This window comes from Apus apus, chromosome 3, assembly GCF_020740795.1.
Source record: "Apus apus isolate bApuApu2 chromosome 3, bApuApu2.pri.cur, whole genome shotgun sequence".
In the NCBI taxonomy this organism is placed as follows: Eukaryota; Metazoa; Chordata; class Aves; order Apodiformes; family Apodidae; genus Apus; species Apus apus.
This window is the reverse complement of record NC_067284.1, coordinates 2,375,509-2,400,165: the sequence shown is the minus strand read 5'-3', so window position 1 is coordinate 2,400,165 and position 24,657 is coordinate 2,375,509. Positions and strand designations below refer to the sequence as shown.

The following is a 24,657-nucleotide window of genomic DNA, read 5'->3' as shown; positions in this document are numbered from 1 at the left end:
TAATTGCTTTGAAATGTTCCTGCAGGAGACTTGGTGGCAGAATGTTTTAGAAAATGTAAGGAAAAAAAGGGTTAAGGGCTCCTTAGCTCCAGACATTTACAGCTATTTTACAGAAAAGAATCTGTTTTCCACAGGAATTCAAGGAAAACCTTCATCCCTTGCTAAAATGAAGACAATCTCTGTGGCTCTAGGTCTGTGGCCTCTTCGGGTCTTCAGCTGAACATTTGTTAAACTCATTCCCAGTTAGCAAATCAGCTGAAGTATGTGACTTCTCATTAAACCTGTGGGCTTAAAGCCCAAAATGAGCTCTCTCCTCATGCTTCCCTGTACTCCAGCCTTTCCCAGTTTCCCCAGGTGCTTTGCAGGGATTTCCTGGCTCGTGGGGGATCCCGGGAGCACGGGTGGCTCCGCACAGGATCTTCACAGCTCTGGGAGGAGACAGAGAGCCAAGAGCTGGTGGTGTCTGTGCAGCCCTGGCACAGCAGGGCTGTTTGAGCCTTGTAGCTGCAGCTCAGCCCCACTAACAAGTGCTCTTTCCTTTGAACTTCCAGAGCACTTCATGGAATCATATCAGAGAATCATAGGATGGTTTGGGTGGGAAGGGACCTTCAAGATCACCCAGTTCCAACCCCCTGCATGGGCAGGGACACCTCCCACCAGCCCAGGTTGCTCCAAGCCCCATCCAACCTGCCCTTCAACACTGCCAGGGATGGGGCAGCCACAGCTTCCCTGGGCAACCTGGGCCAGGCTCTCACCCCTCACACTCCAGAATTTCCTCCTCATGTCTCACCTCAATCTCCCCTCCTCCAGTTTTCATCCATCCCCCCTTGTCCTCTCCCTCCCTGCCCTTGTCCCAAGCCCCTCCCCAGCCTTCCTGGAGCCCCTTCAGGCACTGGAAGGTGCTCTAAGGTCTCCCTGGAGCCTTCTCTTCTCCAGGCTGAACACCCCAACTCTCCCAGCCTGTCTCCAGAGCAGAGTTGCTCCAGCCCAGGGATCATCTCTGTGGCCTCCTCTGGACCACATTAACACCATTTCTCATAAAATGCAGACTGGCACTGGGAAATGTTCACAAGTCCTTTCCCGTGCTTCTGTGAGTGCTTTCTAACAGCTTATGAACATATTTTTAAGCCAAAACAATTCTTCCAAGCCATTCAAACTTCCAAGAAGTGTTTTTATTTTTCCCCGGGGTGGCAGCCACCACAGGCTGTGCAAAGCCCAGTGGAAGATGGTGCCCTGCCCTCCAGCAGGCAGGAGGACCAGCTGGTGATCACGGCTCAAAGGTCCCACAGTTGATAATCTTGCAGGCCACTGTGGGCCTCTCATTAACTGTAGGTACATCTTCCAGCCTCTGGAGGAGCTCTGTGCCCTCAATCAGTTGCCTGCCAGAGGGAGAAAGTGCACTTATGACCCACCTCTGCCCAGAGCCAGCTCCACAGCCAGCAGCTGGGATGAGGCCACCACAAACCCAGGCACTGGTTTCTTCCCACCAGGCTGCTCTTTGAAGAGTTGTTCCTCACACTGGGGTGACAAATGTCATTGGTTCCTAATTAAGTAGCCTCTAGTTATAGATGACAATACTATGGCTTATAGAATCATAGAATCATCCTGGTTGGAAAACACCTCGAAGATCATCAAGTCCAACCATAACCTAGATCCCCCTACCATAACCTGATTTACCCATTCAGTGCTTAAATCCTGTCTCTAAGCACTATATTTACATTTCTTTTAAACACCTCCAGGGATGGTGACTCCAGCACCTCCCTGGGCAGCCTGTTCCACTTTTTGGGTAAAGAAATTCTTTCTAATGTCCAGTCTAACCCTCCCCTGGCACAATTTCAGGCCATTTCCTCTGGTCCTGTCATTATCCAGCTGGGAGCAGAGCCCAACTCCCACCTCCCTGCAACCTCCTCTCAGGCAGCTGCAGAGGGCAATGAGGTCTCCCCTCAGCCTCCTCTTCTCCAGACTAAACACCCCCAGCTCCCTCAGCCTCTCCTCACAGGACTCCTTGATGCAGCTACAGTTACCTACAGAAATGTGCTTTGCTCCATGTGCCCCAGCCACAAGTGGCTGTTGCTCCCGAGGCCAGGGCAGGCCAGGGACAGGCTGCCAGGAGTGCCAGTGTTAGAAACCTGAGAAATACCTTTCATGTCTTTCCCTCACAGTGCCAGCCTGAAGCCTAAAAACAGTCCCACGTTTCCCAGCCTTCCTGATTTCCAGCCTGTCCTGCTCCCACTGCCTGGCAGCACCAGCTGGGCCTCCTGCAGGTGCCAGCGTGGAGATGGATGCCAGCAGTGCTCCTGGCTGGAATTCCCACCCCATCCCATTCAGCACAGTGGTACCAAGCAGGAGGACACTGCGGACAACCCTTGCCCTGGTGAGGGCAGAGCAGAGCCTGGAGGCTTTGCTCAACACCCCCCTGTCCATCGGGGCCCACCTTTGGGTGGCACCAGGCTATGGAGATATGGATTTGTATCCTTCATCCTGGAGAAGCCCCAGCAGCTGCCTTAGCTTTGCCATACAGGGTTTTCCAGCTTGAGCAAGGCAGGGCAGTGCAGAGGAGGGGACGGGTGGGCGTCAAACCTCAGCTGTCCATCCTCCCCCTGGCCTGAGGTACCCACCAACAGCTGCCACTGGGATTTCATGGATGGTTCCTCCACGTCCTGCGGGGCCAGGCTGACCTCCTGTGCCCTGCAGCTCTGCAGGCTGCTGTACCTACCCAAAAGCCACATATTTTCTGTCCAGGTAGGGAGATGGCTGGAGGGTGATGTAGAACTGCGACCCGTTGCTGTGGCGGCCTTTGTTGGCCATGCCCAGGACCCCTCTGCCCTTGTGAGGGACGGAGAAGCTTTCATCTAGGGAAAGAGTTTGGGGATGAAAGGCTGCAGCTGGGGTACTCCCCCTGCTGCTGCTCACCCTGCAGCTCCTTTTGCCAGATCCCACAGGCTCCCCTTTCCTTCTTCCTCCCTGTCCCTTTCATGGAATCACAGAATGGTTTGGGTTGGAAGGGACCTTCAAGACCACCCAGTCCCAACCCCCTGCATGGGCAGGGACACCTCCCACCAGCCCAGGTTGCTCCAAGCCCCATCCAACCTGCCCTTCAACACTGCCAGGGATGGGGCAGCCACAGCTTCCCTGGGCAACCTGGGCCAGGCTCTCCCCACCCTCACACTCCAGAATTTCCTCCTCATGTCTCACCTCAATCTCCCCTCCTCCAGTTTTCATCCATTTCCCCCCTTGTCCTCTCCCTCCCTGCCCTTGTCCCAAGCCCCTCCCCAGCTTTCCTGGAGGCCCCAAAACAAGTGGTATTGGGTGCTGGGAGATCTGTAGCTAATCCACTTCTACATTTCTAAGGTCCTGTCCACAAAGGTGAGTATTTGCCATTTCAATCAGGCAGCAGGTGACCATCAGCCTTCATTTAGGCAGGGAGAAGGGGCAGATGGAGCTGAGCCTTAGGCAGGAAACACCAGAGAAGGGGAAGAAGATCAAAAAGTGCCCTCACTAAAGCAGTTGGGTTGTGCAATCCAATCAGATAACAATTCTGACTGAGAAGCAAACCCTTGTGCTGTAGGGAGGTGAAAGGCAATTCCCAGGTTATTCTGCAAATAAGATCAGATCAAAAACTTGAGATGTGCCACTTGAGCAGCAAGGGAGCTGAGGAAACATACCTTCAAAGGTGGGACCATAAATCGACTCTCCTGTGTCTCCCTTCCCAGTTATGATGTCTGCAGGGTAGAGAAAAGTAACCATCAGAGCCCAGTTTTAGCACAGGGATTACTGGGGGTTGTTGGTGGGGGAACCTCAGTGTCCATCTTTGTTTTACTACTGCAGTTTTAACAGAGCTTTGGGAAGCTCTGCTGCCATCCCAAGAGACTACAGGGTGAAATCTCTAAGGAGAATTATTTCATGTGGTGCAGTCCTAGAGTGTCCAGCTCTGGTGCTCTCAGCACAGGAGAGACATGGATCTGTTGGAGAGAGTCCAGAGGAGGCCACCAAGATGACCCTTGGGCTGGAGCAGCTCTGCTCTGGAGCCAGGCTGGGAGAGTTGGGGTGTTCAGCCTGGAGAAGAGAAGGCTCCAGGGAGACCTTAGAGCACCTTCCAGTGCCTGAAGGGGCTCCAGGAAAGCTGGGGAGGGGCTTGGGACAAGGGCAGGGAGGGAGAGGACAAGGGGGATGGATGAAAACTGGAGGAGGGGAGATTGAGGTGAGACATGAGGAGGAAATTCTGGAGTGTGAGGGTGGTGAGAGCCTGGCCCAGGTTGCCCAGGGAAGCTGTGGCTGCCCCATCCCTGGCAGTGTTGAAGGGCAGGTTGGATGGGGCTTGGAGCAACCTGGGCTGGTGGGAGGTGTCCCTGCCCATGCAGGGGGTTGGAACTGGATGGTCTTGAAGGTCCCTCCCAGCCCATTCTGTGGCTCTATGAGTTAATCTGGAGCTCATGTCTCACTTGAGAACAGAACGTCTCCCCTCCCAGGAGCTCCTGCAGGGGCAGCCCCAGAGGACACCTGTGTGAGGGAGCAGGGTCAAAAGAAGGAAGGATGAAGATGCAGCTGTGGTATTATGGTGAGGTAAGACCACTAACTAGTTTAAAAAAGAGATTTGGTAAGAGAGAGATTCCTGTTGAACCAGATTTCTGGTGGGTGAGGCCCTAAAGAAGCCTGTGCTACCTATTTTTATTTTAGTTTAGTTTAGTTTACTTTATTTTATTTTGTTTTTAAAGAAGTCTGGTTTTGTTACTTGATTTAGATGTTGCCTTACACCATAGAATCACAGACTGGTTTGGGTTGGGAGGGACCTTCAAGATCATCCAGTCCCACCCCCTGCATGGGCAGGGACACCTCCCACCAGCCCAGGCTGCTCCAAGCCCCATCCAACCTGCCCTTCAACACTGCCAGGGATGGGGCAGCCACAGCTTCCCTGGGCAACCTGGGCCAGGCTCTCCCCACCCTCACACTCCAGAATTTCCTCCTCATGTCTCACCTCAATCTTCCTCCTCCAGTTTTCATCCATCCCCCTTGTCCTCTCACCTTGTCCCAAGCCCCTCCCCAGCAGAGACTCACGCAGTTCAGCTTCATCTCCAGGGATGAAGGGTCTCATTCCTGCAGATCATCCCACCCCAACTTCTTCTGTGCCTGGGATTTACCCCATTCCCCTGGGAACAAACCTCCTCCCTGGATCCACCCGTGCTTCACCACGCGATGGAACAGTGAGTTTTTGTAGGTGAGTTCCCGCCCATCACAGAGAGACTTTGCTCCTCCCGAGCACAGAGCACGGAAATTCTCACAGGTCCTGGGACAGGCGTCCGAGAAGAGCTGCAGAAAAAGAGAGAAGAGGGAAAAAAACAACACGTGTGAAATTCCCAGCTGACCCCCTGTAAACATTCCGAGCTGACCTGCAGCTTTCTGCCCTGTCTCCTTTGCTGGGTGGATCCACGGGGCTGGGTGGGCTTGTTCCTCACTTCTGCTCTTCTCCTCAGTGACTGTGCTGGTTTGGGTTGGTGGGATTTTTGGTGCTGGGGAAGGGCCCCAAGGGTGGCTCCATAAGAAGCTGAGAACCTCCCCCTGCTCCAAACCCAGCCAGGGGGCCATTAGAGGGACAAGGGATGTGCCTCTGCCCTGAAGGTACAAAAGAACTGAGATAAGAGCTGAGAGAGCAGGAAAAAAGAGCTGAGCTGGAGACACAGAGCAGAGCTGGAGTGAAGATCTGCTGGCTGGTGAGGAAGGAGGGGAAGAAGGTGCCCGAGCAGAAGTTTCCCTGCAGCCCACGGCGAGATGGCAGCTGTGCCCCTGCATCCGTGGAGGAAGGTGGTGGGACATTCCCTGAAGGCACCAGGAGGGGTGAATGTGGATTTGCTGCCTGTGGACTCGGATCATGCAGCTGTGGAAGCCCCCGGGCCAGGGGAGTTTGTTCCCAAAGCAGCCAGGACTGTGGGAAGCCCAGGCTGGAGCAGCTCCTGAGGGCCTGGAGGGAAGGGCTGATGGAGGAGAGGCTGGTGGAGGGCTCTGCCATGGGAGGGACCCGTGGGGAAGCAGGGCAGGGCTGTGAGGAATCCTTCTTCCTGAGGAGGAAGGAGCAGCAGGAACCACCAGCCTGGGAGCTGACTCTAAACCCCATCCCCATCCCCTGTGCTGGGGGGAAGGAGGGAGAGAACCCGGGAACAGAGGGATTTGGGCGGGAAGAAGGGAGGGGAGGGGTGAGGTATTTTGTCTGTGTCCTGTGGGCATTTGATTAGTGTGACATTAAATTAGTATTTTTCCCCAAGTTGAGGCTGTTTTGCCCATGAACTTAACAAGTAGAGGACCCTCCTTGTCCTTTGTCACGACCCAAGAGCTTCTAGTTGGGTTTGTCCTCCCCATCCCAGCGTGTGTGTTGGGAGCTGAGTGGCCCCGGGGCTGTTCCTTTGTTGTCCTGTTGTCCCAGACCAGGGCAGTACCTCGAGGAGCAGCCTCCCCACGGGCTCTTCATCCATGGTGATCTCCAGGAACACAAAGACGTGCTGCTCAAAGCAGAAGCACAAAGGCAGTGAGGGAAGGGGCAGCTCCCCCAGCTGCACCCCCCCCCAGCTGCCTGGAGACAACAGCCCTGCAGGGCTGCCAATGGCAGCACCAACATTCTTGCTATTTTGATTAAATAAAGCAAAAAATAAAAATAAATTATTGGGTGTTCAGCTCGATTCTGGGCAGAAATAATCCCAACAGTGTGTTCAAAGCAAACTCCTGGGGCTTCATCTTGCCTTTATGCATGTGCCTATCTCAGCCCAGTCAAAACAAGCAAGAAGAAATGAACCTGCAGGAATGGATGAATCCAGCAGCCATCCCATGAAAATGGACATTTCTGGCTCTTCCCAGACAGCCTCAAATCTGCATGTACTCAGTGCTGCACCCTCTGTGGTTCTCATTTTGAAATGACATTGTATTTTTCTCTGCTCTCAACACCAGGCTGGTGCTGGCACCATCCCACCTCCCAGCACCACGGCATCTCAAGAGGCTCCTGGCTGTGAAAGGAGGGGTTTGGCACCTGGGCACCCAAGGATCAGGGCAGGGTGGTTTGGGATTTTGGAGCAGCACAGTTGCAGCATAGTCAGTAAATGTGTCAGACTGGTCAGCCCTGAAGCAGTTAATTCATGTTGGGCATCATAGGATCAGGGTTGGAAGGGACCTCTACAGATCATCTAGTCCAACTATGCCACTGAAGTAGGATAACCTAGAGCACATCCCACAGGGCTGCATCCAGGGGGTTAAATATCTGCAGAGAAGGGGACTCCCCAGCCCCCTGGGCAGCCTGTCCCAGGGCTCTGTCACCCTCACAGCCAAGAAGTTTCTCCCCATCTTTCAGGGGCACTTCCCATGTTCCAGCCTGTGCCCGTTGCCCCTCGTCCTGTCCCTGGGCACTGCTGAGCAGGGTCTGGCTCCAGCCTCCCTGCACCCACCCTCAGATACTCAGAGGGCACCCAGACTAGTGTTTGCCCCTCCAGAAGCCAAGAAACTGCCATCACTGTACTCACCCTCCTGCCTCCTCACAGGACCTGCCCTCTCTTCCCACCCCTCTCTGCCCTTGCTCTGGGGGCCGAGCCGCATGACTTGCCTGGCTGCTTCTCAGATGTTTGCTGTAGAAATCCTCAGCAATGGCCTGGTAAAGGGCCTTGGGCCTGAAGTCACGATAGTCCCACTCACGGAGAGCCCACTTGAGCAGCTCCTGCTCGTCCCCCAGCAGCTGCCCATCCAGGAAGCACATCACCGAGGAGGAATAAGCCCACACCTCACCTCTCAGCTCCTGCGTTGCAGGGGGAACAACAAAACCTCCAGGGATCCATGACACACTCAGTGAAGAAGCGACCAGCAGCCTCCACCACAGATAAGGTGGCCTGTGGTGGTTTTACACCTTTCCTGCTTTTAAAATCACAAATCCAGCCAACCGGAAAGGGTTGGACAGTAGCTTTTGGTGAGTGTGTGTGGACACTGCACAGAGTTACATAGACTCATAGGATCATAGACTGGTTTGGGTTGGAAGGGACCTTCAAGATCACCTAGTTCCAACCCCCTGCATGGGCAGGGACACCTCCCACCAGCCCAGGCTGCTCCAAGCCCCATCCAACCTGCCCTTCAACACTGCCAGGGATGGGGCAGCCACAGCTTCCCTGGGCAACCTGGGCCAGGCTCTCCCCACCCTCACACTCCAGAATTTCCTCCTCATGTCTCCCCTCAATCTCCCCTCCTCTGGTTTTAATCCAACCCCCTTGTCCTCTCCCTCCCTGCCCTTGTCCCAAGCCCCTCCCCAGCTTTCCTGGAGCCCCTTCAGGCCCTGGAAGGTGCTCTCAGGTCTCCCTGGAGCCTTCTCTTCTCCAGGCTGAACACCCCAACTCTCCCAGCCTGTCTCCAGAGCAGAGGTTACATGCCCTAAAGGTCTAGAACCTGCTGCTGTGGGACATTATTGTGACAAAAGTCATCTGGGTGTCACTTTGGGGGCAGCTCAGACTGAGAAGAAAAAGCACCCTGAGAGCCCTGAGCATCTCCAAGAATATTGCATGAATTGGGGTGGACAAAGTGACTTCCAGACCCCACAGATGGCACCGAGCTGGGAGAGGCTGCAGCCCAGGGGGGAGGACACACGAGTTACCTTCTTTTTCTCCTCTAAATATTCATGCCAGGCAAATTCTACTAAAGGCAGTATGACAGGATCAGCAAACTTCTTTGGGAACTTCAGCTTCAGAGCCTGTATTTTCAAGGTAAGGAAGAAACAAATTGTTTACAAGCAGTTTAACACCCTCCCACACCCTGTCCTATCACAGCTTCTGTTTCCCTCATGAACTACAACCTGAACCACGTTCTAATCCAGTTGCTGCACTGCATCCCTCATCCCTAGGGCACAATTCCTGACACTTGCAAGAAAACACACAGATTGTTCTGAATCCCTGTTTGTGGGTGTTAAGTGGGTGTCTTGTTTTCCTGCACAGGCTGCTTCACAAACATTGAATCCTGCTGGTGCTCCCTCCCCACCCTTCTCCCCACCAGGTGAGATGGATGTGAGCAGTGAGACATTCCAAGATGTCACTGAGCATCATCAACCCCATTTCTGCACGAGGGGGGAGCCACAGTTCTCTACTGCCCCAGGAGGACTGGGCAAAGGGCCTTGGGGCAATCAGGCAGCTTGGTGAAGGCTACAGGTTGAACCTTTCCAGACCTTCTTGCTTGTACCACTGCCTCAGGAGCACACTGTTCAAATGTGGGACATTCCTGTCCATGGAATGAGCCTCATCTCCATGTGGGCTATGGGACACCAGGGCCACAAGCTGTGGCTTAGAGCCAGCTGAGCTGGCCTTAAAGAGAATACAGCAAAGCAGGGACTTTCTATTCATCTCCTGGTCCCTGTTGCTATTGTTGGGATGGTGGCTAGAAACCAACCAACCAACCAAAAGAACAAATCTGAGAGGCACAAACCCCCTGCAGCTATGGGCGGTCCTGTCCTTAGGGCTGCTGGTAGATGGCAGAGCTCCATCAGCTGCAAATAATCATAGACTGGTTTGGGTTGGAAGGGACCTTCAAGACCATCCAGTGCCAACCCCCTGCATGGGCAGGGACACCTCCCACCAGCCCAGGTTGCTCCAAGCCCCATCCAACCTGCCCTTCAACACTGCCAGGGATGGGGCAGCCACAGCTTCCCTGGGCAACCTGGGCCAGGCTCTCACCACCCTCACACTCCAGAATTTCCTCCTCATGTCTCACCTCAATCTCCCCTCCTCCAGTTTTCATCCATTCCCCCTCACCCTGAGCAGGAGGCTGTAAAGCCCTGGTCCCTGCACCTGGCAGCACTGAAGAAGAGCAGAAACCTACAAATTCAGAATCTTTTCTAAGAGCTGCCACCAGGCCCAGACATTCCTTTGATTATTAACTTCCACCACATCCCTCCCCACTGCTCCCAGAGGGAAGCCCTGGAGTTGAAGCCTGGAGTTGAAGCCCTGGAATTAAACCCTAGAGTTGAGGCCCTGGAGTTGAAGCCCTGGATTTTAAACCCTGAAATTGAAGCCCTGCACTTGAAGCCCTGGAGTTAAACCCTGGAGTTGAAGCCCTGGAGTTGAGGCCCTGGAATTAAACCCTGCACTTGCAGCCGTGAAATTAAACCCTGGAGTTGAGGCCCTGGAATTAAACTCTGGAGTTGAAGCCCTGCATTTTAAACCCTGGAGTTGAAGCCCTGGAATTAAACCCTGAACTTGATGCCCTGGAATTAAACCCTGGAATTGAAGCCCTGCACTTGAAGCCCTGGAGTTGAAGCCCTGGATTTTAAACCCTGGAATTTAAACCCTGGAATTGAAGCCCTGGAGATGAAGCCCTGGAATTAAACCCTGGAGTTGAAGCTCTGGGATTGAAGCCCTGCACTTGAAGCCCTGGAATTGAAGCCCTGGAGTTAAACCCTGGAACTGAAGCCCTGGATTTAAACCCTGGAATTAAACCCTGGAGTTGAAGCCCTGCTCTTGAAGCCCTGGAATTAAACCCTGGAGTTGAAGCCCTGCTCTTGAAGCCCTGGAATTAAACCCTGGAGTTGAAGCCCTGCTCTTGAAGCCCTGGAATTAAACCCTGGAGTTGAGGCCCTGGAGTTGAAGCCCTGGATTTTAAACCCTGGAGTTGAAGCCCTGGATTTTAAACCCTGAACTTGATGCCCTGGAATTAAACCCTGGAATTGAAGCCCTGCACTTGAAGCCCTGGAGTTAAACCCTGAAGTTGAGGCCCTGGAATTAAACTCTGGAGTTGAAGCTCTGGAATTAAACCCTGGAGTTGAAGCCGTGGATTTTAAACCCTGAAGATGAAGCCCTGGATTTTAAACCCTGGAGTTGAAGCCCTGGATTTTAAACCCTGGAGATGAAGCCCTGGAATTAAACCCTGGAGATGAAGCCCTGGAATTAAACCCTGGAATTAAACCCTGGAGTTGAAGCCCTGGAGTTGAAGCCCTGGAATTAAACTCTGGAGTTGAGGCCCTGGAGTTGAAGCCCTGGATTTTAAACCCTGGAGATGAAGCCCTGGAATTAAACCCTGGAGATGAAGCCCTGGAATTGAAGCCCTGGGTTTTAAACCCTGGAGTTGAAGCCCTGGAACTAAACCCTGGAGTTAAACCCTGGAACTGAAGCCCTGGATTTTAAACCCTGGAATTAAACCCGGGAGTTAAACCCTGGACTTGCAGCCTGGACTCAGCCCCTGGAGTTGAAGCCCTGGGGTGAAGCCCCGGGTGTGAAGCCCCGCACGTGAAGCCTGGAGCTGAACCCGCAGTCCCACCCCCCGCTGCCCCCCCGGTACCTGCGCGGCGCCGCGGGCCGCCTGGAAGGGCAGCCCCCCCAGCAGCCCCACCACCCGCAGGCTGCGCGGGGCCATGGCCGCCCCGCAACACAGCCCGGCGCCAGGCAACGCGGCAGCGCCGGCATTCCCCGGCATTCCCCGGCATTCCCGAGCCCCGGCATTCCCGAGCCCCGGCATTCCCCGGCATTCCCGAGCCCCGCGGGAAGGACGAACCACCTGCTCCCTCCGGGCGGGGAGGAAAGGGCAGGATCCAGAGGTGGAGAGTGGGTGCCCAGCAAAAAGCCGGGAGAAGAAGCAGAGGGGAGAGCAGTGCTGCCCGCTGACTGCCCCAGCCTCTGCTCCAGGAGGAATCGTGACGGTGGGAAGGGACCTTCAAAACCATCCAGTTCCAACCCCCCTGCATGGGCAGGGACACCTCCCAGCAGCCCAGGTTGCTCCAAGCCCCATCCAACCTGCCCTTCAACACTGCCAGGGATGGGGCAGCCACAGCTTCCCTGGGCAACCTGGGCCAGGCTCTCACCACCCTCACGCTCCAGAATTTCCTCCTCATGTCTCACCTCAATCTCCCTCCTCCAGTTTTCATCCACTCCCCCTCTTCACTACCTACTTTTCTCTACATCCATATTTTTAGCTCGATAGAGATTAATACAACAGAAGTTTATTTGGCCTTTGGAAATGTCCCTTCCCTCCTTTTTGCACTACAAAAGTATGAAAACCAGAGCAATGCACTGCATAGTATTTAAATAAACCAAAAAAACAACCACAACAAAACAGTCTGATACCTGCATTTCATAGAAGTTTTTATGTTTACACACAAATTCTGTTCCTGAAATTGAACTCTGCACATACACACAACTGGCTCCTTTCTCTCTCTGTTTCTGTTACTCCTTTTTCTTTAAAATAAAACAAAACCAAAGAGGTGCTGAAGCCAGAGCTGGGGCAGATCCAGCACTGCTGGTTCCTTCTCCACCCTTCAAGAGAACCTGCAGAAGGATTTGGCAGGAGCCTGCACGGACTGACCATGGGAAGATAAGCAGACCCAGGAAGCACCCTTGGCTGCTGCCCAGACACTGGGACACACCTGCTTTGCAAACTGGTCTCCTCCCAGCCACTCCCAGGTTGGACTCAGCTTCTCCTGGAGGTGGACACTTGGATAGTGAGACAGTCTGTGCAGAGCTGGAAGGGCTGGGGAGACAGAAAATGGACCAGGCTGCTGCACTCAGGGGGGCAACGGGTCCGTGACCAGGAGCGAATCCCATGCCAGCTGGAAGTGGGAAAGGACTAAAAAATAATAAATAAATGTGTCACTGCATCCCAGCACAGCAGGACAGGAGCAAACAGCAACCATCCTGGCAGCCTGAGCAATGAGACCCTGCTGTGCTGCTCCCAGCAGCTCGTGTCTTGCTGCTCATTTGGTAGAAAAGCGAAGAAAATTCCAACCCCAAACCTTGATCCTGTTTAGTCACAGAGAAGCACTGAGCAAGCAGCAGGGGACAGGGGCTCAGGCACCATGGGACCATCACACGTCATCCTACAAGGCCTTCCTAATGAACAAACCCAAGTTCAAAAAAAAGAGGGAAGTATTTGACAGTTACTTTAGTGGCATTCTCAGAATTCAGCTTGTAAGCAGCTTCCAGGCATTTCAGGATCCATGAACACATGGCAGAGAAGGAACTCAGTGCAAGCTCCTGCTGACTTGGGACCAGACTAGGGCTGCACATCACACTCCCAGGGATGGGGCAGCCACAACCTCCTGGACAACCTGTTCCAGCACCTTCCTGCCCTCACACTCCAGAATTTCCTCCTCATGTCTCACCTCAATCTCCCCTCCTCCAGTTTTCATCCATCCCCCTTGTCCTCTCCCTCCCTGCCCTTGTCCCAAGCCCCTTCCCAGCTTTCCTGGAGCCCCTTCAGGCACTGGAAGGTGCTCTCAGGTCTCCCTGGAGCCTTCTCTTCTCCAGGCTGAACACCCCAACTCCCTCAGCCTTTGTCCTTTGGGACAGTGTAGAGCAGACACTTGCTGGAGGCACAGCTGCAGGATGAGGGGCAGTTGTCACAAACAGGAACATGGGAAATTTAGTTCAATATAGAAGTATTTTTTCACTGTGACTATGGTCAACCACTGGAACTGGTGGCCTAGACAAGCTGTGGCTCTCCAGCCCTGCAGGCCTTCAAAACTCAACCAGACCACAGCAACGTGATCTAGGTGCACCTGTTTTGAGGAAGGTGATGACCCAGGTGGCCTCTGGAAGTCCCCTCACCTTAAACTGGTCTATCATTCTATGCACTGGCTTTTTATGCCAGTGACTTTCTCTGGGCAGTCACAGAAACCAAGCATGTACAAAGACCTTTTGTTTTGCTTTTAAATTCACCTGCTCATTCCTCAGTTTTTACATTTTCCATTTGTTAAAACACAAAATCTCCATGTAAATCACAAGGATGACGTTTTCAAACTGAAGTGATGACTGAGCACCTTGCTTAAGTACCAGTGGCATCAGGTCTGGATTCTTAACACACCAGGGCTCCACCAGAGACGTCACCTGGAAATGCAGAGCATGTTTTCCTGGCATGGTCTTTTATTAAGGTGTCAAACCTCTTTGTTAGCAGTCATTGAAAACAATCTGTACACACTGATGGAGTCAGCAAAAATAGCTGTACAACTTCACCATGATATGCCCCATTTACAGAGCTCATTATGCTCTGAGAAGTGATTCTATTAATTAAATCCCCACAAAAAAACCCAAACCCAAACAATGACCAGCCATAACATATATTAAAAGTAACATTACATTCTGCCCTGAAAAGTACAAAAAAAATAACACTTTACATACACACTGGCTCCTAAGATTAGACTGAGTCCTGTCATGAAGAGAATTTTGCTCTTCAGTGGACAGTGCCTTCAACACCAAGAGCTCTTCAAAGTGCTTGGCAAAGAGTGTCAACACTATCCTTGCTTCCCAGAGGACCAAACTAAGGCACAGAGGTCAGCTACCCTGCCCACAGTCCCACAGTGAGTGGCAGAACCAGCAGAGCAGAACTGGGGCTTGCCAGCTGTCCAGTGTAACCACCACACCTTGAGGGCAAGGCCAAGGCCTGGCTGGGGAACAGCACTGGGACAGAGCAGCAAGGGGGAGATTGCAGGGCCAGGCAAAGGCTGCAGCAGTTCCAGCTGGAAACAAACAGATCTGGTGGTCAGGGAGTCAAGATGCACCTCAGGGAATGATCACAGAGCAAACTATGCAAAGAGAAAGATGTGGTGTTAGCTTTGCACACAGTGCTGGTTACCTGACAGTAGTTCAGGTAATGCTGACTCCATCAGAGCAGTCACAGAATCATTTTGGTGGGAAAAGACTTTTAAGATCATCCAGTCCAACCATGAACCCAGCACTGTCAAGTCCACCACTCAGCCATGTCCATAAACACCACATCTCCATGTTTTTTGCACCCCTCCAGGGATAGTGACTCCACCACCTCCCAGGGCAGCCTGTTCCAGTGCCTGAAAACCCATTCAGTACAGAAATTCTTCCTAATATCCTAATTTAAACCTCCCCTGGTGCAAGTTGAGGCCATTTCCTCTTGTTCTCCCCTTGCATTATGGGGGCTACATCCTGCTCCCCATCCCTGTCTTCCAGCTCAGGGGGCTAAGAGAACAACTGGGCTTACTACTAAAGACAGAGGCAAAGAAGGCATTAAGTACCTCAGCCTTTTCCTCATCCTTGTTGCTGTTTCCCCCAACATCTTCAACACAGTACCCAGCAAGGTACCCTTCTCTGGGGGGTCACAAAGAAATGCAAATCAAGCTTCAAATAACTCCTCAGTAGGCATGGATGTGTATGAGGAAGAAAAAACCACATGAATTGCTTCTGAGGTATGGACTAGGTGGTAGAGATGTACCGAGCTGGGAAAATAAGTGGTCTAAAATAAATAAGGTCAAGAGAACTGAAAGCCACCCATCAAAAATCACCAAGAAGCACATCTTCAGATTGTGCTGCAGAAAAGAAAATGCCAAAGGTGCAATCCCTGCCTGGGTGGGAAGGATGCTGATGAGAAACAAGCATTTCAGAAAGCCTGTCCTGGAACAGGATGCTCAGGAGATGAGTCATTTACTGGCAGAGACTGCTGGTGGGGTTCAGAAACATGGACACTTTGATTGGGTTCCTCACTGACTGGATGGGAAGGAACTGTCTCTTGGGGAGGCTGAGACTGTTGACTAGACTGCTGAGTCAACTGCACGTGCTGAGCTGGGTGTGAAGATCCTGCCAAGTGGATTTCTTCATTTTGACCTTGATGAGCATGGAGATGTTCCAGGGCTTCCTTGGAGAGAGTGATGACGTGCATCTGCTCAGGCTGGGCAGGCTCTATTTCGTTTGCAATCACATTGATGCTTTGGATTTGTTCTGCTGGCTCCTGCTGAGCTGAAAGCAACAAGTTCTGCAGCTGCTGTGGTGGCTGAGCCAGGAGGGTGAGGTTTGCAGCCTGCTCTGGGGCCATGTTTGGGGCACCTTCTGCAGTGACAATTCTGATGCCTTGGTTATGGCTAGGCACAAAGTTGATATTATGGACTGCATCTGTGACCAGGAGCTGGATTTCCTGCCCTCCAGAGGTGGCAAGCTGATACTGCTGCAGCTGAAGGATGTTCCTCACTTGTGCACTGGTGTTGGTGCCCTGGGCAGTGCTGACCTCCTGGAACTGCTTCTCCTTGCTGTGAATCTTCAAATGAGACTTCAGGTTGTCCAGTCGAGCAAACTGCAAACTACATTCTGGGCAGGAGAAAGGCTTTTTGCCCGTGTGTAAGATATAGTGTCTTCTCTTAGCACTGGCATCAGAGAAGGATTTCCCACAAATACCACAAGAATATGGCTTTTCTCCTCTGCAAAAGAATGGATTTGATCTCATTAAAATACTCACTTTGACAGAGCTGTTTTCTGCAACTGACTGCAGAATAAAAACCTGAAATTATTAACTCAGCAACCCCATCTAGTTAAAAAGGTCCCTGTGCACTGCAGGGGGGCTGGACTAGATGAGCTTTAAAGGTCCCTTCCATCCCCACACATTCTATGATTCTATTTTGCTTTACTAAAACGTAAGCACTTAAGAATATTGATGTTAAAAATGTTCTCCATTTGACTTTCTAATTACTCCTACTTGTCCCCACAAACTGTACTTCCATCAGTATATACTCAAGAGCTACAAAAATCCCAAACTGCCCTCCTGTCACAGTACCAGAGGTATAAATTCTGGGCTGCCAGACCTTAACAAGCATGCAACAGCTCACTTGGCACAGCTCTGAGCTCTGACCACTTTAGAAGTGTTTATTAACAGTGTGGGCTTTAAAACAAAAAGAAACATCCAACTCCTAACTTGCTACCTGGCTCAAAGGTACAAGAAATTTTATTAGAAACCTCTTCTTTTACACAAAGCTCACAGCAGTTCTACAATGATTTCAAATCTTACATGCCTGCCTACTGCTTTGCAGTCAAATAAAAACTCCCAGTAAAGTTTCCCCATAAATAATGTGAAGACATTGTCATCAACCAGGCACAAAACCCAAAAGAAGAATCTTACCATGCCTTGGCACTGACCAGTGCAGTGCCTTCTACTAACAATTATTTCTTTAAATCAATGAAACAAAAGTCTTTATTCATCTCTAACCAGCCTCTCAAAATGCAAACAAGGCCTGGCCATCCTGGCATGGAACAAGCACTACACACAGGCAGCAGACCAGAAGCTACATTTTTAAAGGAAGTGATGAAAAGCAGACGTGCTCTACCTGTGAATTCGAATGTGAGTCTGAAGAGAACTTTTAGCTGTAAAGGATTTGCCACAAATTTCACAAGTGAAGGGCTTCTCACCTGGCAAAAACAAGAAATTTGCATCACTTTTTCTACAGCATTTCCCACCAATATATTAAAAAACCTTTTTATATTTTACTATGCACAGTATCAAGTGTGTGTCCCTTTTGAGATGGGACAGATCAATAGTTATTTCTACATTGTTAATACTGGTATCTAGCCTGTCTTTTCTGGAAGCAGAATACACTGCAAGCCAGTTTCTGCTAGAGTTCATATCAACTGATCTGTTTTTGCAACTTACTTTGCCACTGTGCTTCCTCTTCTCATCTCCTCACTATCTTTACAGAGCTCTATCAGCTTCAGACAGAGTGTCTTAAAAAACACACAGTTCTCTTCAATAGAAAATGCAGTATTTATAAGTATGTCAAGTTAGCACTACTCTGGATACAACAAAACCTCCCAAAGGCCAGAGTTCTGACCTCATCCTATCCCAGGGAATTTAAAGCTTTGTTATTTTCACTAGGAAAGAGGAGGAAATGAATAAGATGCATAACTTGATCTTGTGCATACTGTACTACAACCACAGGAAACACACTTAAGAATAATTTGATTTGGGGAAGAAACAATTCCCACTGCCTACAGCTATTTTAAAAGAAAAAAAACAAAACACATTTACAAGTCATCTTATGAATTTACCCTTCAAAGAAAACTATTTTAAGAAGCTTATGCCTTGTTATTATGAGATGTTAAATCAACATTTTCACTGGTATTATCCAGCCATTCCAGTATCACTTTGCCCTCTACATCTCTTTAAAAACCCTGACACACTTGGATGACATAATCTCTACCAGCCCATATCCTGTCCACATCTGCTTTATGGCAGCAGAATAACAAGGTAAATGAAAATGACTCTTTTTCTAGTCATTTTTCGTAAGCACCCAGCCCTAACAAATGCGTGCCCAACTCACTTAGGTCATACACCTTCTGTTAGTACTTAGCTCACTTCAAGCTGGATGCAGATGTGGCTCTCATGATAAACTGAGTTCCCAGTTCAGGATTCCATCACAGAAGAGCTAACTGGCATTTTCTGCAGCAGGCTTTATGAGAATGGGGGGCAAAGCTCTTCCAGTTTTAGGCACTGTTTCTGCCACCGAGATGCTGAAGGGGCTGGAGCATCTGCCTGTGAGGAAAGGCTGGGAGAGCTGGGGCTGCTCAGCTGGAGAAAAGGAGGCTGAGGGGGGATCTGATCAGTGCTGGTCAATATCTGCAGGGGGTGTCAGGAGGATGGGCCAGACTCTGCTCAGGGGTGTCCAGGGACAGGACAAGGGGCAATGGGCACAAACTGGAGCACAGGAGGTTGAACCTGGAGATGGGAAAACCCTTCTTGACTCTGAGGGTCCCAGAGCCCTGGGACAGGCTGTGGAGTCTCCATCCCTGGAGACATTCCAGCCCCACCTGGACGTGTTCCTGTGGGATCTGCTCTAGGGGATCCTGCTCTGGCAGGGGTTGGACTGGGTGAGAGGACCCTTCCAACCCCTATGACTCTGTTACTTTGTAATACAAGCTTTTCTGTGCTCCTGCACTGTTGATCCACATCTCTGCATTAGTGACACAGGCACCGTTATGTACAAGCACAGCAGAAGTTCAGCCCACAGAGACAAGTGTCATTGGCCTAACATTGCTTTGCCTGTGCTACTCCCACACCACAACACCCACACCAAAACATGCCAGGCAGCATTACCTGTGTGTGTCCTTAGATGTTTCTTTAACTGAGCTGCATCCATGAACCTGCGGCGACACTGGCTGCACTCGGGCAGGGAGCGGCCTTGTCACAACAACAAAAATAGTGTCAGTGCACAAGTGAGCCCCTCTAGCTCTTCAGTGACCTTTGTTAAAGCACTTCCCTGTAAAATAACCACTGGGGTATCACACAGAGATAAAACAAAAGGGGTTTCACTGCCTCTTCCCTACCTTGATTGTCATGCGCCTCTTCTCTGTTTGTTATGATCAAGGGAATAGAGAGAGAACTCCTTGACTCTGAGGGTCCCAGAGCCCTGGGACAGGCTGCCCAGGGAGGCTGTGGAGTCTCCTTCTCTGGAGACATTCCAGCTCCACCTGGATGTGTTCCTGTGGGATCTGCTCTAGGGGATCCTGCTCTAGCAGGGGGTTGGACTAGATCATCTCCAGAGGTCCCTGCCAAGCCCTATGATGCTATGACTGGCACTTGCTCCCCAGCAGACACAGTCTCTTGAAGCTTTGTAAATTCTGATTTTTTCCCACCACTTCCTCTGTATGTAGCTTGATCTCCAGAATGAGGTGGGCACCTCTTAATGCTTGTTTGCCTTTCCTAGTCCAAAGTAGAGGGAAACTACCAGGCAATTTGCACAACAAGCAATGGACACAATTGCTTATACAATTCCTAGCTTCTATGTCACAGACTTCAATAATCAAGTTGTATGTCAAATACAATGTAACTGATGTTTAAGCATCACAAGAGTCCTTCTCAATTAACTATTTTTCTAAACATTTTCTTTATTATACACCATTTTGTCTTTTTCACCCCCTTCATTGTTTTACCAAGGTATCACCCACCAGGGAAGCAGGGACTGAACACATCACTGAAGAAGAACTTTCAGCCTTAGTCAGTCTTGGGAAGACAAACATGCTGTACCTGTGTGCACTCGGTAGTGGCTCTTGAGCTGCCTCTTCTGGCTGAAGTATTTCCCACACTGATCACATGTAAAAGCCTTCTGCCCTGGAAAGGAAGTCACTGATTAAAATGTCAGCCACATCCAAAGCAAGACTAAGGAAACAGAATCATAGAAACTTTTTGGTAGAATAGACCTTGAAGATCACCAGGTCCAACTGTTAACCCAGCACTGCCAAGTCCACCTTGGCATCCTCCAGGGATGGTGACTCAACCACCTCCCTGGGCAGCCTGTTCCAAGGCCTCACCACTCTTACAGTTAACAATTTGTTCCTAATGTCCAGTCTAACCCTCCCCTGGCACAACTTGAGGCCATTTCCTCTGGTCCTGTCGTTATTCACTTGGGAGCAGAGCCCAACTCCCACCTCCCTGCAACCTCCTCTCAGGCAGCTGCAGAGGGCAATGAGGTCTCCCCTCAGCCTCCTCTTCTCCAGACTAAACACCCCCAGCTCCCTCAGCCTCTCCTCACAGGACTTGTTCTCCAGCCCTTCCCCAGCTTGGTGTCTCTCCTCTGGACACGCTCCAGCCCCTCCATGTCCTTCCTGCAGTGAGGGGCCCAGAACTGCCCCCAGGGCTGGAGCTGCAGCCCCACCAGTGCCAGCACAGGACACCAGCACCTCCCTGCTCCTGCTGGACACACCATTCCTGATCCAGGCCAGGATGCCACTGGCCTTCTTGCCCACCTGGGCACATGCTGGCTCATGTTCAGCTGCTGTCACCCAGCACCCCCAGGTCCCTCTTTGCTGGTCAGCTCTCCAGCCACTCCCCACCAAGCCTGTAGCTTTGCCTGGGGTTGTTGTGACCCAAGAAGTGCAGGACCTGCCTCGTGGCCTTGTTGAACCTCACACAATTGGCCTTGGCTCATCAACCCGATTAAACAAACAATCCAGCACACACGGGAGAGGTGGGGGAAATACCTTTTTTTCAGAAGGCCATCTCTGGGGGAAAAGAGAGATGATGTTTGCCTTGAAAGCCTTACCTGTATGAAGGCTCATATGCTCCAGAAGAGAATGCTTTGTTGTCAGAGCCTTGCTGCAGACAGTGCAGCTGTAGGGCCGCTCCCCTGTGTGCATCCGCTGGTGGACTTGCAGGGAATGCTTCTGGGAAAAGCCTTTGCCACACTCTGTGCACTTGAAAGGGCGCTCCCCTAGGAGCAAGGGGTGACACTTGTAAGGACAGATGTGGTTCTGCTCACTGGATATTCACTGAATCACTGCATCACCTTGGTTGGAAAAGACATTTGAGATCACCGAGTCCAACCTCAACCCAGCACTGCCAAGTCCTTCACTAAACCATATCCCTCAGTGCTACATCTGTAAGACCTCCAGGGATGGTGACTCCACCACTGCCCTGGGCAGCCTGTGCCAGGCCCTGACAGCCCTTTCAGGGAAGAAATTCTTCCTCACAGCCAACCTAAACCTCCCCTGGTGCAACTTGAGGCCATCACCTCATGTCCCATCACTTGTAACTTCACTGAACAGCCTGATCCCCACCTCTTTACAACCTCCTCTCAGGCAGTTGTAGAGGGACACAAGGTCTCCTCTCAGCCTTTTCTCCAGGCTGAACAGCTCCAGCTCCCTCAGCCTCTCCTCCTAAAACATCTGCTCCAAACTCTATTCTAAGCTGATAAAGAGATACATTGCAATGCAGTGGATACTAAAAAATTACTTTTAAATAGTGATAGGGCAAATGAAGAGACATGCTTCACAGAGCAATAAAATCACTCTTTAGGTGCTGCCATACAATTCAACATTTAAACAGAGGGATGACCCACTCGACTGCAAACAAGGCAGGACATAAAGGCTACAAGATCTGCTGACAAGCATAAAACAGGGAAGGCAGTTTCAGAGGCACACCATAATCATTCGGATCAGTGTGCTATTTCGGACAGCTCTTGCTGTAGACCACAGCCCACACTCCAAGAACTAGCTCACTTTTTGCAAGGAGTCACTAAACCCTGGCTCCAAAGCAGCAGTCCCCCAGTGCCTACCCGTGTGACTCCGCTGGTGAATAGCTAAGAAGTGATTATATTTAAATACTTTGCCACAGTCCTTACAGCGAGCTTCGGGACCTGCACGTTTTCTCTTGCCACAAGCCCTCTTTGCCAGTCCTTTTTCATCCTCCTCCCCGAGAAGTTTGTAATCTTGCAGTTTGATTGATCTCCTTATTCTACGTTTGCTGTAACGGCTCTGGGTGCTCTGTATCCCCTCAGATTTGGGATCATAATTCTCATCCTTCTCAGCTGACAGGTCGGCTGCAGCTTCAGAGCCACGGGCAGGCTCAGTCTCTTCTGCATCCTTCCTGGCTGCAGCTTGGTCACCAACACCTGCTTCTTCTTCCGTGGTGTCTCCTTTCATGAAATTCTGCTTGTTCTGCATGGAGTTGTTCTCCCTCAGCTGCACGTCTTCAGCAGGATTCGTGGCTGGGTTTTCTTCTTGGATGCTCCTGACTTTCCTGGGCCGCCCTCGTTTCCGCTTGGGTGGCTCGTGGCTGTTGGTGTCACTGGAGGTAACAGCTCCAGAGGCTCCACTGTTGCCCAGAGCTGCTGAGCCATCCCCTGGGCCACGGCCACCCCCACAGCCTGCACAAGCCCCTACCAAGTCATTCACTTTCAGCAGCTGTGCCGTGGCCAGAATCTGCTCTGTGCTCTTCTCACTGGCGCGGAGGCAACCGGTGTAGATGAACTCCAGCAGCGCCCCGAAGGTGTCTGCAACCATCCCCTCCAGCACGTAGATGGACTGTCCTACCTCCCCCTCCTCCACAAACATCATGGAGAAGTACTCACTGCTGGCAGCAAGCAAGGCTTTGTGGGCTCTGAACTGCACGTCCTCCACGATCAGGGTAATGTCACAAAGGAAATCCTTTCTCCTTTGTTCTTCTAAGTTGGCCAGGATGGTGTCTTTGTGGGCGCTGGACTGGATGACAACCTGTTTCTCAGCAGCATCAGGAGCTGTTCCTGCCATCTTCTATGGGGCATGTGGAAGGTGGTACCTACAGGAACAGAAGAGCTTTGATGAAGAAGCATGGTGGAAGTCTGCATTATAACTCAACAAGCACCACTGGGTTTACCAGACAACAGAGCTCAACCGTTTCTGAACCATCACAGACTGGTTTGGGTCAGAAGGGACCTCAAGGGACATCTAGTTCCACCCCCCTGCATAGGCAGGGACACCAAATCAATTCTGAAGCCTCTGAAGTTTCCCTTAGGAAATCAGCACTGATGCTGGCAACTTACTTTCCCCCAAGTGTTTTTAATTCCTAGGAAATGGCTACAGATTCTCCTTCGACCATCACTACCCCCTGTTATTCCAGCAGTTTATCCCTGCAAAGTGCAGAGCAGCTGAAGAAAGTGGCCACCCCTTCTGAAAAACCCTTTCACAGCTAAATCAATGGAACAAAAAGAACTCTTTATACACTGCTCCTCAGTGGCAACAAATAATCAAAACAACAAAGCTCAACTACAGCTTCACCCCTGCAGATGCCACATTTCAGGATACTCAAGGCTATGAAATCCTGCAGTGAATGACAGAGCTTCACTGGCATCAGGGTGGGAGGACTCCAGGCCTTCTTTTACCAATTTCTGTCATTTCTGAAAATTTACCTGTGAGAACATTTACCTGCTAAGCTTCAGCCCATGGAGGTGGGCACTAAAACCAAAAAACCAGCAGCTTCTCCCACGAACTCTGTCTAAACCAGGGCTGACTACGTTAGCTGGTAGCCATCAATCTGTAAACCAACTGTAAATCTGCAAAAATCACAGACCAGCAAAAAAAATAAATAGATAATCCACCCCTTTCAGAAGAATCCAGCAGATAATACTACAGAAAAGATGTGTGGAAAATGTCGATGTTAAAAGGATCAGCTGAGCCAAAGGTGAAAGAGCTCAGCTCCCTCTCTCATCTTAGGAGACAAGGTGTCATTTTCCATGCACACCTACTCAAGCACAGCAAGCAGGGGGCACAACGGCTCTGAGCACCCAGGGGCCAACACAGCCTGCACACAGGTGGTACCTAAATGCTGCCGAGGTCGCCAATAACCCGATTCCTCAGCCCCGTTCGGCTACCAGTCCCTTGGTGCCGGAGCCGAAGTGTGTGTCTGGGAGCTGGGAATTCCCCAAGGCTGCGAGGCTGGTGCTGCCGAGCCCCGGGCGGGTCTGAGCCAGCCCTGCCTCGGGGAGCAGGGGGAGGCTGAGGAGCCAGCTCTGCCTGCAGCCCCTCCGACCCCCGCCTGGGCCTCAGCAGCGGGGCTTCTGGGGGCTCTGACCACAGGAAGGGGCTTCGGGGATGGCTGACGAGGGGACCCCGTTCCTTTTCTCGACTGCAAAATCCAGACCAGCGTGCTCACCTAACGTAACAGCTCTGCAGGGAGGCTGGGGGGGGGGCCAGCAGCACGGGCACTCTCCAGCCTTCCACGAGCCACACGGCGCGTTCCGGGGGCTGACCCCGGGGAGCGGAGCGGGGTCCCGGGGCTCCTGCGCCCGAGCAGCGGCGGCAGGCCCGGCTGAGCTCGCTGCCAGCGCGGGGAGCGCCCGGGGAGCAGCCGGGAGGCCCGCGGCGGGGAAAGGAACGGCGACCTGCGGCCCGGCAGCCCGCGGTGCCGCCCATGACACCTCCGTGAAGCCCCGAGCTGCGTGACTCGCTCCCGCAGGTGCCCACCGGCCCCCGGGGAAGGCCGCTCAGCCAGTCACCGGGGCGAGGCGGGGCCGGGGCGATGGCCCAGCCCAGCTGACGCCCTTGACCGGCCCCCGGGTGTCCTCCGGGCCCCGGGGGGTCCCTGCCCGGGGGGTCCCTGCCCGGGGGGTCCCTGCCCCGGTGCCCCCGCTCCGCCACTCACCGCTCCGCCGCCCCCCTCAGCGCCGCCGCAGCACTTCCGGCCCGG

The 24,657-nt window shown here is 52.0% G+C and overlaps 2 protein-coding genes across 5 annotated transcripts; both read right to left on the bottom strand.

Moving 5' to 3' along the window:
• Window positions 1-1,175: 1,175 nt before the first annotated feature.
• Window positions 1,176-12,499, bottom strand: PPIL6 (peptidylprolyl isomerase like 6; the record flags this gene model as incomplete). Its single annotated transcript, XM_051613196.1, has 8 exons — window positions 1,176-1,379; window positions 2,717-2,852; window positions 3,666-3,722; window positions 5,160-5,307; window positions 6,429-6,491; window positions 7,580-7,768; window positions 8,612-8,707; window positions 12,362-12,499. Coding segments are annotated over 8 exons (939 nt in total), but the record flags the coding sequence as incomplete, so codon positions are not given.
• ZBTB24 (zinc finger and BTB domain containing 24) lies at window positions 11,919-24,657 on the bottom strand. 4 transcript variants are annotated; one of them, XR_007888847.1, is made up of 8 exons: window positions 24,124-24,214; window positions 21,770-22,770; window positions 20,759-20,926; window positions 19,744-19,827; window positions 18,814-18,897; window positions 17,051-17,132; window positions 12,362-16,150; window positions 11,919-12,173 (listed from the first exon to the last, which is right to left on the bottom strand). XR_007888847.1 is itself a non-coding variant. In XM_051613113.1 (7 exons), exons 2-7 carry the CDS (start codon window positions 22,740-22,742, stop codon window positions 15,340-15,342), a joined length of 2,202 nt encoding a protein of 733 aa, XP_051469073.1. In that variant the 5' UTR covers window positions 22,743-22,770; window positions 24,613-24,657; the 3' UTR covers window positions 14,035-15,339. The 4 variants fall into 4 exon arrangements, 3 of the variants coding, with proteins under 3 accessions (XP_051469073.1, XP_051469074.1, XP_051469075.1); XM_051613113.1 differs by lacking the exons at window positions 11,919-12,173; window positions 24,124-24,214 and adding an exon at window positions 24,613-24,657 and having other exon boundaries at window positions 14,035-16,150; XM_051613114.1 differs by lacking the exon at window positions 11,919-12,173 and having other exon boundaries at window positions 14,035-16,150; window positions 21,836-22,770.